Source organism: Penaeus vannamei, chromosome 38 (genome assembly GCF_042767895.1).
Source record: "Penaeus vannamei isolate JL-2024 chromosome 38, ASM4276789v1, whole genome shotgun sequence".
In the NCBI taxonomy this organism is placed as follows: domain Eukaryota; kingdom Metazoa; phylum Arthropoda; class Malacostraca; order Decapoda; family Penaeidae; genus Penaeus; species Penaeus vannamei.
Genome location: NC_091586.1, coordinates 547153 through 559652, shown reverse-complemented (window position 1 = coordinate 559652; position 12500 = coordinate 547153). Strand labels below are relative to the sequence as shown.

The window sequence follows — 12500 nt, the reverse complement described above, 5'->3', positions numbered from 1 at the left end:
AGGAGAGAGAGAGGAGAGAGAGAGAGAGAGAGAACCAGATATATGGGGTCAATTCCATTCGTACAATGGAAGTCTGAATCCTAACTTTTTTTTTTCTTCTTCTTCTTTTCTTCTTTTTTTTCAGATTAGGAATAAGCAGCGTTCAAGCGCAATTGTAACAGACGAGATGAGGGACGAATTTGCAGAGTTTTGGGAGTACCACAAGTATAACCCCTTGACTGGAAGGAATATAATTCTTGCATCTTTCTGCCCACAGGTATGGCCATACATGGAAATGGTAAAACAGTATTGACGACAGGAAGTTTTATCACGGGGCATAAGATATTCAGTGTTTGATGATGTTTCTTTTTCCAAAGAATATCTTGGTTAACATATTCTATAACATTTTGATTTAGGTGATCTATTCTTCAGTATTTGGAATGCATCAAGCTCCATAAGAACATTTCCTCCTTTGTAGACAGACTTATATTGATTCTTGTGTTGCATTTCTGAAGGCAAGAACGATTAATGACTTGGCATACATTATTTCTTTATAACAGCTTTGTCAGTATTTGGATATTTCACATACAGCCAGTGAAAGAAAAAAAAGAAATTGCTTTCTTTTAATATAGATTAGGTAAAGGGGAGTTAAAATCAGCAATTCCTGTAAATATTCCTAAAACAAGAAAAAGATGAAAAGAAAAAGAAAATTTAATAGTATTTCCATTAAAGCAATGATACAGAATATGAAAATTACTTTCTTTCTTACTTTCTTCTGTTTCTTCCCTTCCTTTTTAGGTATATGGTCTTTATGTGGTAAAGTTAGCGGTGGCAATCGTAGTGGCGGGCGGAGTGCAGAAGATTGACACCAGCAGCACGAGAGTCAGAGGAGAGTCGCACCTCCTGTTGGTGGGAGATCCAGGTGAAGGGGGCATAGGGCCTTTGGTTGAGACTTGTGGAGAGCCTCTTACATTTCGTTGGGTTTTATTTAAGCAGACACCCTTGTAATTTAAGGTAAAAGAGGGACAGGTAATTTAAGGTAAAAGAGGGACAGGTAATACACATTCTAGATTTAGCTGAATTTGATACCCATAAAGTTTCATCGTAAAATGGGAAGTGAACCAAAAATTCACCCGTCTGTCTTGTTCTTCAGAATGTTCCTTATATCAGATTGGATTAAAGGATTTCATAAGATCTACACAACCCATCTTACCATGCAGTTCAGTTTTCTGGAAACTATGAATCTGTCAAAAATTTACTGGATACTCTGTCAGTTTCATATATATATATTTGAATATTAAAATTATTGGTTGCCACGAATTAGGAAGTACAACAGCAGCATATATACTATACTGTAGAAGATTCTTAATAACAAGTATGTTTGTGAATGAGAAAGAAATCTTGTGAGGCTATGACACAATTGCATACTTGCACTTTGTCCTCAATTATTAGTGTATAGTTTGCATACCAAGTTAAGATCTATTTATATAAGAGAGTCATTGCAGAAAGGATGAGTTGTAGTGTTGTGGTTTTATTTATTTACTTGAAAATATAACTGCTGTTGGATTGCCTGAAATCATTATTCTGTTGTCATTTCACAGACTTTTTGAATCTGTTCACATGATTCATAAAGGTAGATAAGCCTTTATTTTGTACTTGCAACAGATTTGTTGGATGTCTTTTATCTGTTGTTTCCATGTGATATGACTTTCATATACAAGACTAACAATCTATAACAATCCCACACAGGAACCGGCAAGAGTCAGTTTTTGAAGTATGTGTGTAGCTTAGTACCGAGGTGCGTTCTGACCACAGGTGTCGGCACTACTAATGCTGGCCTCACTGTCTCTGCTGTCCGAGATGAGGGAGAGTGGGCTCTGGAGGCTGGGGCGCTGGTAAGCTCTTGTGGTTATTCTGTTGCCTTTTTGGGGAGCTGTGTTTGTCGGAAATGAAAGCTCTCTTAGGAAGTCATAATTGGAAACATACGCTTCAAAAAAAATAAATTTTGTATTGTTTCCTCTTTATCTCTTCTATTTCTGTATTACATGGATGGTTGCACGCAGGTTTTGGCAGATGGTGGAGTGTGTTGCATTGATGAATTCAACAGCGTGCGAGAGGCTGACAGGGCTGCCATCCACGAGGCTATGGAACAACAGACAATTAGTGTTGCCAAGGTAAGGAGATGCCAGTACCCAGGTTAGAGGTTGTTACATTTATGAGTGCTTTGTCAATCTGTTTGGAAACTTTTGCATTATCAGGTTTAACATCAATACTTTGTAAGCTGGATATGGGGTACAGAGTCCTAAAAAAAAATAGAATGCAGCCAAAGTAAATTATTTTCAGATATGGAATGAGTGCCAGCTTTAGAATGACAATAATCGCATTGAAGAGACGATGACTGATATTCAGGGAAACAGCAACAAAAAGATTGATATTGTCTGATGATCATTTCACTGCAACAAGGAAAGATTAGATTTACAAACAAAATCTAAACCTTTGCTAATGAGGGAGAACCTCATGAATAACCTTAAAAATACAGAAGAAAGGAATGAAAATAAAACTATATATTAAAAATATATCTATTAAACTTCTCCATTAGGCAGGACTTGTATGCAAGCTGAATACGAGATGCAGCATCTTGGCGGCAACCAACCCCAAGGGACAGTATGACCCCGAGGAATCCCTGACTGTCAATGTGGCCCTCGCATCCCCACTCCTATCACGGTTCGACCTCATCCTGGTGTTGTTGGACACAAGGAATCAAGAATGGGACAGGTAAGGAAGGTGGGAATAGGAAGAGAGAGAGACCGAGGCCTTGATATCTCTCTCTCTCTCTCTCTCTCTCTCTCTCTCTCTCTCTCTCTCTCTCTCTCTCTCTCTCTCTCTCTCTCTCTCTCTCTCTCTCTCTCTCTCTCTCTCTCTCCTCTCTCTCTCTCTCTCTCTCTCTCTCTCTCTCTCTCTCTCTCTCTCTCTCTCTCTCTCTCTCTACCTCTCTCTCTCTCTCTCTCTCTCTCTCTCTCTCTCTCCCTCTCCCTCTCCTCTCCCTCTCTCTCTCTATCTCTATCTCTATCTCTCTCTCTTTCTCTCTCTCTCTCTCTCTCTCTCTCTCTCTCTCTCTCTCTCTCTCTCACTCTCTCTCTTTATCCTCTCTCTCTCTCTTTATCCTCTCTCTCTCTCTCTTTATCCTCTCTCTCTCTCTTTATCCTCTCTCTCTCTCTCTTTATCCTCTCTCTCTCTCTCTTTATCCTCTCTCTCTCTCTCTCTCTTTATCCTCTCTCTCCCTCTCTCTCTTTATCCTCTCTCTCTCTCTCTCTTTATCCCTCTCTCTCTCTCTCTCTCTATCCCTCTCTCTCTCTCTATCCCTCTCTCTCTCTCTCTATCTCTCTCTCTCTTTCTCTCTCTCTACTTATCTACCTCTCTACCTCTCTACCTCTCTACCTCTCTACCTCTCTCCCTCTCTACCTCTCTCTCTCTCTCTCTCTCTCTCTCTCTCTCTCTCTCTCTCTCTCTCTCCTCTCTCTCTCTCTCTCTCTCTCTCTCTCTCTCTCTCTCTCTCTCTCTCTCTCTCTCTCTCTCTCTTAACCTCTCTCTCTCTCTCTACCTGTCTCTCTCTCTCTCTCTACCTCCTCTCTCTCTCTCTCTCTACCTGTCTCTCTCTCTCTCTCTCTACCTGTCTCTCTCTCTCTCTCACCTGTCTCTCTCTCTCTCTCCTACCTCTCTCTCTCTCTCTCTCTACCTGTCTCTCTCTCTCTCTCTACCTGTCTCTCTCTCTCTCTCTACCTCTCTCTCTCTCTCTCTCTACCTGTCTCTCTCTCTCTCTCTACCTGTCTCTCTCTCTCTCTCTACCTGTCTCTCTCTCTCTCTCTCTCTCTACCTGTCTCTCTCTCTCTCTCAACCTTTCTCTCTCTCGCTCTCGCGTTTTACCTGTCTCTCTCTCTCTCTCTCTACCTTTCTCTCTCTCTCTCTCTCTACCTGTCTCTCTCTCTCTCTGCCTGTCTCTATCTCTCTGCCTGTCTCTCTCTCTACCTGTCTCTCTCTCTCTCTCTACCTGTCTCTCTCTCTCTCTCTACCTGTCTCTCTCTCTCTCTCTCTACCTGTCTCTCTCTCTCTACCTCTACCTCGTCTCTCTCTCTCTCTCTCTCTCTACCTGTCTCTCTCTCTCTCTCTACCTGTCTCTCTCTCTCTCTCTACCTGTCTCTCTCTCTCTCTCTACCTGTCTCTCTCTCCCTCTACCCGTCTCTCTCTCTCTCTCTCTCTCTCTCTCTCTCTCTCTCTCTCTCTCTCTCTCTCTCTCTCTCTCTCTCTCTCTCTCTCTCTCTCTCTCTCTCTCTCTCTCTCTCTCTCTCTCTCTACCTCTCTCTCTCTCTCTCTACTCTCTCTCTCTCTCTCTCTCTCTCTCTCTCTCTCTCTCTCTCTCTCTCTCTCTCTCTCTCTCTCTCTCTCTCTCTCTCTCTCTCTCTCTCTCAATTTCTTCTCTCTCTCTCTCATCTCTCTCAACACCTCTCTCTCTCAACACTCTCTTCTCTCTCAACACCTCTCTCCTAACCTCTCTCTCCTTACTCTCTCTCTCTCTCTCTCTCTCTCTCTCTCTCTCTCTCTCTCTCTCTCTCTCTCTCTCTCTCTCTCTCTCTCTCTCTCTCTCTCTCTCTCTCTCTCTCCCCCTCTCTGTCTGTCTCTCTCTCTCTCTCTCTCTCTCTCTCTCTCTCTCTCTCTCTCTCTCTCTCTCTCTCTCTCTCTCTGTCTCTGTCTCTGTCTCTGTCTCCTGTCTCTCTCTCTCTCTCTCTCTCTCTCTCTCTCTCTCTCTCTCTCTCTCTCTCTCTCTCTCTCTCTCTCTCTCTCTCTCTCTCTCTCTCTCTCTCTGTCTCTCTCTCTCTCTGTCTCTCTCTCTCTCTCTGCCTCTCTCTCTCTCTGTCTCTCTCTCTCTCTGTCTCTCTCTCTCTGTCTGTCTGTCTGTCTCTCTCTCTCTCTCTCTCTCTCTCTCTCTCTCTCTCTCTCTCTCTCTCTCTCTCTCTCTCTCTCTCTCTCTCTCTCTCTTTCTTTCTCTCTCCCTCTCTCTCTCTCTCTCTCTCTCTCTCTCTCTCTCTCTCTCTCTCTCTCTCTCTCTCTCTCTCTCTCTCTCTCTCTCTCTCTCTCTCTCTCTCTCTTAACCTCTCTCTCTCTCTCTCTCTTAACCTCTCTCTCTCTCTCCCTCCCTCCCTCTCTCTCTCCCTCTCTCCCTCCCTCTCTCTCTCTCCATCCTTCCTTCTACCCCTCCACCCAACATCCCTCTGCCCATCCCTCCATCTATCTGAAATGGCCTCCACGAAGCAGTACCAATGCCCCCACTGCCTGTCCTCAGGATCGTGTCGAGCTTCATCCTGGAAGGGAAAGACCCGCTGGGCGGAGCGAAGGCCAAGGGCGAGGACGACTGGGGCATCGAGCAGCTGCAGGCGTACTTCTGCCACATCCGCAGCCTCCAGCCCTCAATGACACGCGAGGCCAACGTCATTCTTGCCAAGTACTACCAGCTGCAGCGACAGACTGACCAGCGGAGCCAGGCGAGGACCACCATAAGGTTGGGCAAGAGCTGGTGAAGTTGGGAGTGTCGAAAGGCTTCACCGTGAGATTGTGGAAGAGCTGGGGAAGCTGGGAGGGTTGAAAGGCTTCACCGTGAGATTGGACAAGAGCCTGGGAAGCTGGGAGAGTCGAAATGCTTCACCAGCAGGTTAAGGGAGAGCTGGGGAAGCTGGGAGGGTTGAAAGGCTTCACCGTGAGATTGGGGAAGAGCTGGGGAAGCTGGGAGGGTTGAAAGGCTTCACCGTGAGATTGGGGAAGAGCTGGGGAAGCTGGGAGGGTTGAAAGGCTTCACCTTGAGGTTGGACAAGAGCCTGGGAAGCTGGGAGAGTCGAAATGCTTCACCAGGAGGTTAAGGGAGAGCTGGGGAAGCTGGAAGGGTTGAAAGGCTTCACCGTGAGGTTGGGGAGGAGCTGGGGAAGCTGGGAGAGTCAAATAGTTTGCCATGAGGTTGGGGAAGAGCTAGGATTGTCAAAAGCATGCTGGAGTTTTTTACTTTTGTTTCATCGGTGTTTGGTACGTGTTGAAGTAAAAATGATATCGGAGAGATAACGAATCATTGTTTCAAAGATATGACTTGCTCTTTGGATTACTTCTCTTCACTGCCCCCTCCCTCCTTCCCCCCAAATAGGCTTCTGGAGAGCCTGGTGCGGCTTTGCCAGGGACACGCAAGGCTCATGATGCGACAGGAGGTGACGGTGCAGGATGCCGTGGTGGCCGTGACCCTCATGGAGGCTTCGATGTGCGGGGCTTCACTCATCACGGGCATCAACCCTCTTCACACCGCCTTCCCAGCTTCGCCCAGAGAGGAATACAGGACCCAAGGTATCTTTGGTAGGAGTTAGAGGAAGGGGGGACGCGGAGAAGATAAAGAGTCTAATAGTAAGGAGGACGTAGATTAGGAGACGGTGAAAGATGAAATGGTATATAAAGAGAAGTAAGAGTGAAAGGGTTAAGAGATAAGAGTGACAGAATTCGGAGAGAGAACAAGTGAGTGACTCAAGTATAAAGAAGCATGAGAGAAAGCGTACTTATCAGTATGTGTGTCCATAAAGAGGCGGCACATTTTTAGCCATGTCTGCTGGCTCAGCATCTAACAGCTTTCTCCAACTTTTCAGTGAAGATTGTGCTCGAGAGACTTGGGCTGTTTGACATCCTGACGGAGGAGATAGCGAAGATCAATGAGGAGGAAAGGCTCTGCGCGAACTCCAGCCTCACCCAGCCGAAGCCGCCTCCCAAGAAGGCTAGCAGTACAGAGAGCGAGGCGCCCCAGACAGTGAAGTATGTTTCAAAGAATGTGTTCAAGCCTTCCGTGAGCGAAGACAAGACAAACCCAGGTATCATCGAGGAACTGGAGGAGCGAGAGGAGAAGAGACGGAGGCCAGGGGGAAGCAGGCAGCAGAGGATAGATGAGATGCAACCCAAGAGGGCGGACACAAGCCTTCCGTCTCCGGACTTGGATGTGTCCTTTGGTACTTTGCTGGGCGATGTGGAGGAGGAGGAAGAAGAAAGTGCAGATTTTTTTGGAAAGAACAAGAGAAAGAAGAGTCAGAAGAGAAAGCAACAGAATGAAGAAGAGACACACGTTGCAGACACCCAACCAAAAAAGAAATCTAAAAGAGGCAGACCAAGAGGCACGTCCATGACTAGCACACCAGGACCACAGGCAACTAAGAGTACTTTAGAATCTTCGCAGATTCAGGTAGACAGGGCCATGAATGACCTGCTTGATGATCTAGAAGACTTTGAAAGCACAAAACCATCTTTGAATGTTACCTCTTCTAGTTTTGGGAAGGTTCCATTCCTTGGTATACTTTCACAGAAAAATAAGCTGCAAACGAATAGGAATCCAAAACCTGCTGAAAAGATACCAGTTAGTGATGAGGTCGGCGAGGCCCAGTCAACCAAAAGGGCATCATCCACCTCAGTGGGTATAGTGAGTCGTGTCCAGAGCTCAGAGGAGGAAGGGAATAGTATTGAAGATAATAGACAAGATAATGAAACGGATAAGTCAGGTTCCCATCCTCCATCCCAAATTGCCAGTCTAAAACATCCAACACAAGAAAACCGGAGTTCTCCCATACTCGGGGCCAGCTCAATATTCGCCAAGAGCAAGAGATCCTCCTTCCTCCTGACAACCACTTCAAGTAAAGGGGCTCAGGAGGGGCTAGTCCGAGATACAGACCAACATATGGAGAAGGAGAACAACAACACAGGTGCGGAGGGGAACAGTGGAAGAGCAGGAGATCCGACAGCTGCCAAGAGTGAGCGGCCAAGGCTCATCCTCCCCTTCAAGAAGCCTGTGTTCCCTTCCAGCCAAGGGAAGTCCAGCCAACAGCCCGCGCCCCTCTCTTTCACGAGGTCCAAATTCGCCCCTGCAGATGACATTGACGATGCAGACTTTGAGTTGGACTTGTAGAGTGGCAACGAAATTGGCGTTGTCTTGAAAATTGTTTGATATTGTTTTATGTAACTTGATGTGCATGTATATTATTAATACAGCAGATTTCTTGTGATATTCAGTGACTAGATTGCATATAGCATTGGTACTTACGACCATTAGGTTGTAGCTGCCAGCAATATATTTTTTAATGGAATTGATGTTGGGGAAATACAGAGGTTTGTACATTTTCCATGTACAGAGCAGGATTTAAATTTCTTTATAAAAATATACAAGTTGATATGCACAAAAATGTTATATCAGGCCCTTTATATTAATTTTTATATATATGAATATTTTTTGTTGACCATTGATCAAAATGATTTACACATACCATTCTTGCTGAATATATTTGCGTCCATATTGTGCTTGTCTAGCATGGAGGCTGAAAAGTAATGGTACGTATAAGAAAGTACCATTGATTTTTGTACTTTTAAAATATCTATATTATATAATAAATATTGTTGATTTTTGTACCTTTTTATTTCAACTACCAGCTGAAGTAGTGTGTATTATGAATTATCTTGATATTTGTGATAATGGTCACTACCAGAAAGAAACCCTTAAAATGAAATTAATATCCACAAGGATTTCCAAATGACTGATATAATTATCGAAATAAACAGGAGCCAGGGTAATAACCTGTACTTTTTGTAATAAGCAAAATTATTATTAGGCATTTTTTTTAATAACCAATGAAGAGTTCATAAGAAGAAATAAGTGTGTATTTTAGTGCTCTTGTCAGAATATGTTTATTTTACTGAGATTCTAGTTCCAAGTAATCAGTGATGTATTAGTTGACATCGATGTGACAAAGTATAATCATAATTTCTGACATAATTCAGATACTTGACAGATAGATTGAAAAAAAAAACTTGTTCCAGAAAATCACCTTCAGAAGAGATTAATTTAACAGTGGAAACCTGAACATGCACAAAGTATGACGTAAGTTCATGAGGATTGGGAAGTTTAGCATAAACTATGAGCTTTCTGTTTTCCTGGTGATTCGAATGAAGTGTGAGTATAATTAGTATAACTTAATAACGACTTCAGTACCTCTAGATTATTGAATGTCAACTTGCGTGGTAAAGTTTGTATAGAAAAAAAAACGTTTGTGTTTATTCCTTTTATTTATGCACCGATATACTCGTGAATGATATGTAGAATGCATTTAGATGTGTAGTGTTTCTTATCATTAACTATCATTAAGGGACTATCAGTCATAAAAGAAGAAGATAACTTTTTTGGACGCTCGGATAGAATAGACATCATTCAAGCTATCTCAAGTGGTCAGAAGTGGATGCTTGAAATCAAATTTGTGTGGTATGTACTGTATATATTAGACTACATAAACTCGTACAGGTGAGTTCGCTCCATGATACATGAGCGTTGACCCTTTACACAGAGGATGTAGAATTGCAAACGAAGTGGAGAACAATTTCTATTTTTGGAACCTCTCCGGCTGACATAACAAAAAAAAAGACGACCACCGTACTTAAGAGACCTTCTGGCTGATAAGATGGCGAATGCTTTTTTTTTTATACCGGGGCTGTCACTCGACCTCCTGCACGACGCCACTGCTACGACCGCAACCGCCACCGTCTGACAGCCTCCTCTTCAAGCCTTGGTGGTCGTGCACCTTCGCCATACCTTTGAGCGCCCCGGGGTGGCCAGGGTCGCCCTCGAGGACCTTCTGGTAACGCACGGACGCCTGGAAGATGTCGTCGTCTTGGAGATAATCCTGAGCCTCTTGTAGGAGTCTCTGTATTTCCTCCGAGGAGAGCCTGGGTGGCGCGGATCCTATGAGGTGAGAGGTTGAATAACATGCAGTTGGTCAAGGGTGTCAAACCCACTCAATCCAGGGGGCCACATTTCACCTTAGTAAAAAATAAGCGGGACAGGAAATCTTGTTTATCCAACGCTACGAAACGGCCAAATGGTTGATGTATAAACGCAGGAGGCTTTTTCATTCAGAACAATAATCAAAAGAATGAAAGTGATTATAAGGGGCCTTTTCATTCAGGAAAAAATAAAGAATTGATAATCTTAGAGACTGGCTTAATTAAACGTGTAAATCGGCCTAGTGTAAGACTGAAAATAATTACATTGTGCTCGAGGTACATGATATTATAGGCCGTAGGTTGATTCCTTAATTATTCTGATTCGTTGCATCATATTTCTGTAACGTTTTGCCATCACAAAGTCCCGTGTTTGTGTATTAAAGAAAACCTGATCTCTGTCTCTCACTTTATCATTATTATTGCAACATTTCGTATTCATTTCCGTTGTTATCTATCTTCCTTGCTTTACAAATTCCCTTTCTTTTTTATTTCTCACTGTCCTTCCTGCATCCACATTCTCAGTTAAACTCATTTCCTCTCTGAATGTCCCCTTTATTCTCCCCTCTCCTTTCCTCTATTCTTACTTTACAAAGTTACCCATCCTACTTTTTATCAATCTTCATTTACTCTTTCGCTCCCTCATTACCCCCCCCCCCTCTACCTCATTCCCACCCCTATAGGTCCTTTATCCTTTCCCTCTCTCCCTTAAGTTACTGTCACACTAGCACTTTTTCCGTCTTTTTTTATAATTTTCTGATTTTTTTCCATTTTTGAGCGAATTGTCGATTTTCCAGTCAGACGATAATGATCGTTTCCGTCTGAAAACCTTTCCGTCAACTTTTTACATCCAAGCAAAGTCAAATCAAGAACTATATTCGAGAATGTTTGTATCTATGTTAAATAAGATTATGAAAAAAATTGATGGAGAAAGTGCTAGTGTGACAGCACCTTTACTCTCCCTGCTTTCTTCTTTTCCTCCACCTCCTCTCCTTCTCGACTGACCTGCTCTGGCTGACCCGCGCACAGGGGGCACAGGGCCTCGGATGACCTCCAGGCTGGTCAGGTCATCTTCCTCTGCTTTGACCTTAGCTGACCAAGCCTCCATATCGGCTTCCAGACTTTGCAGACTGGAAAGGAAAATTAATGATTGACGTGGAAATTAATAAATGAAAATATGGCATGTTGACGTTGCTTAGGCCTACATGTGAATATATACAATAGCGAAATAATATCACCTGGCTGAAGATTGCAATTCAGATTAAAGCGTTAAATTTAGATTAAACTGTTAATACAAATGGAAATTAGATTCGTGAAGCAAGTAAAGTTGTCTTCGAGTAGAAATTAAAATGGTTCATACGCGATTCATTGTTTTTTATATATGTATATATATATATATATATATATATATATATATATATATATATATATATATATATGTATGTATATATGTATATATATATATATATACATATATATATATATATATATATATATATATATATATATATATGAACATTATAACCTCTCCGATCGGGATTCGATCCCTCGCCGCCAATGCACGTGAATGCAAGACGGCCGCTCTACCACTCGTACAACGACTCCTTTTGAGTGGGTCGTTGTACGAGTGGTAGAGCGGCCGTCTTGCATTCACGTGCTTTGGCGGCGAGGGATCGAATCCCGATCGGAGAGGTCATAATGTTCATGATAAAAATGCGGTATTGCATTATTCCATCTTTCATATATATATATGTGTGTGTGTGTGTGTGTGTGTGTGTGTGTGTGTGTGTGTGTGTGTGTGTGTGTGTGTGTGTGTGTGTGTGTGTGTGTGTGTGTGTGTGTGTGTGTGTGTGTGTGTGTGCGTGTGTGCCTGTGTGCCTGTGTGCCTGTGTGCCTGTGTGCCTGTGTGCCTGTGTGCCTGTGTGCCTGTGTGCCTGTGTGCCTGTGTGCCTGTGTGCCTGTGTGCCTGTGTGCCTGTGTGCCTGTGTGCCTGTGTGCCTGTGTGCCTGTGTGCCTGTGTGCCTGTGTGCCTGTGTGCCTGTGTGCCTGTGTGCCTGTGTGCCTGTGTGCCTGTGTGCCTGTGTGCCTGTGTGCCTGTGTGCCTGTGTGCCTGTGTGCCTGTGTGCCTGTGTGCCTGTGTGCCTGTGTGCCTGTGTGCCTGTGTGCCTGTGTGCCTGTGTGCCTGTGTGCCTGTGTGCCTGTGTGCCTGTGTGCCTGTGTGCCTGTGTGCCTGTGTGCCTGTGTGCCTGTGTGCCTGTGCCTGTGCCTGTGCCTGTGCCTGTGCCTGTATCTGTATCTGTGTCTGTATCTGTGTCTGTGTGCATGGACGTGTGTCTGTGTACATGTCTGTGTATGTGTATGTGCATATGCATGTGTGTGTGTGTCCTATAAAAACAAATACACATATTTGCACCCCAGCCACCGACCCAACCCCCCTTTCCACAACAACCCAGCGAGATAACCCAGCATCCCATCTTGCCATTCCTGGCGCCGCACTCACAGGTCAAGCGGCAGATCCTGAAGCCGAAACGCCGGCTTGTCTTCCAACAGGACCCGGCTTTCGGGATTCACCTCGGCCAGCCTGTCTTCTGCGAACCTGCCGATGGCGATTATTAATAAGTAATTAAATAGATAGATAGATAGATAGATAGAGACAGAGATAGATAGATAGATAGATAGATAGAGAGAGA

General features: G+C 44.0%; 3 protein-coding genes across 11 annotated transcripts in view; 2 read left to right on the top strand and 1 right to left on the bottom strand.

Annotated features, from left to right (window-relative positions):
* LOC113825348 (uncharacterized) overlaps positions 1-8445 on the top strand; it is a 16058-nt gene extending 7613 nt beyond the window's left edge. Inside the window, exons 8-15 of one of the 2 annotated variants that reach the window (XM_070116246.1) lie at positions 125-256; positions 778-901; positions 1729-1874; positions 2043-2153; positions 2579-2754; positions 5318-5533; positions 6164-6357; positions 6651-8445. In XM_070116246.1, coding sequence (XP_069972347.1) covers positions 125-256; positions 778-901; positions 1729-1874; positions 2043-2153; positions 2579-2754; positions 5318-5533; positions 6164-6357; positions 6651-7951 — 2400 coding nt within the window. In that variant the 3' untranslated portion in view covers positions 7952-8445. Of the gene's footprint in view, positions 1-124; positions 257-777; positions 902-1728; positions 1875-2042; positions 2154-2578; positions 2755-5317; positions 5534-6163; positions 6367-6650 lie in introns of both variants that reach the window. The other variant, XM_070116245.1, reaches the window with a different exon arrangement.
* Positions 8446-8620: 175 nt separating this feature from the next.
* LOC113825350 (sperm-associated antigen 1) overlaps positions 8621-12500 on the bottom strand; it is a 16857-nt gene continuing 12977 nt past the window's right edge. For all 8 annotated transcript variants that reach the window (XM_070116253.1, XM_070116261.1, XM_070116256.1 and 5 more), the window contains 3 exons: positions 12311-12406; positions 10816-10940; positions 8621-9772 (listed from right to left, as the gene is read on the bottom strand). In XM_070116253.1, the coding sequence (XP_069972354.1) occupies positions 9525-9772; positions 10816-10940; positions 12311-12406 (469 nt within the window). In that variant the 3' untranslated portion in view covers positions 8621-9524. The remainder of the gene's footprint in view (positions 9773-10815; positions 10941-12310; positions 12407-12500) is intronic.
* LOC113813176 (alpha-(1,3)-fucosyltransferase 7) overlaps positions 9641-12500 on the top strand; it is a 62082-nt gene continuing 59222 nt past the window's right edge. The window contains exon 1 of the mRNA XM_070116249.1: positions 9641-9779. Coding sequence (XP_069972350.1) covers positions 9775-9779 — 5 coding nt within the window. The 5' untranslated portion in view covers positions 9641-9774. The remainder of the gene's footprint in view (positions 9780-12500) is intronic.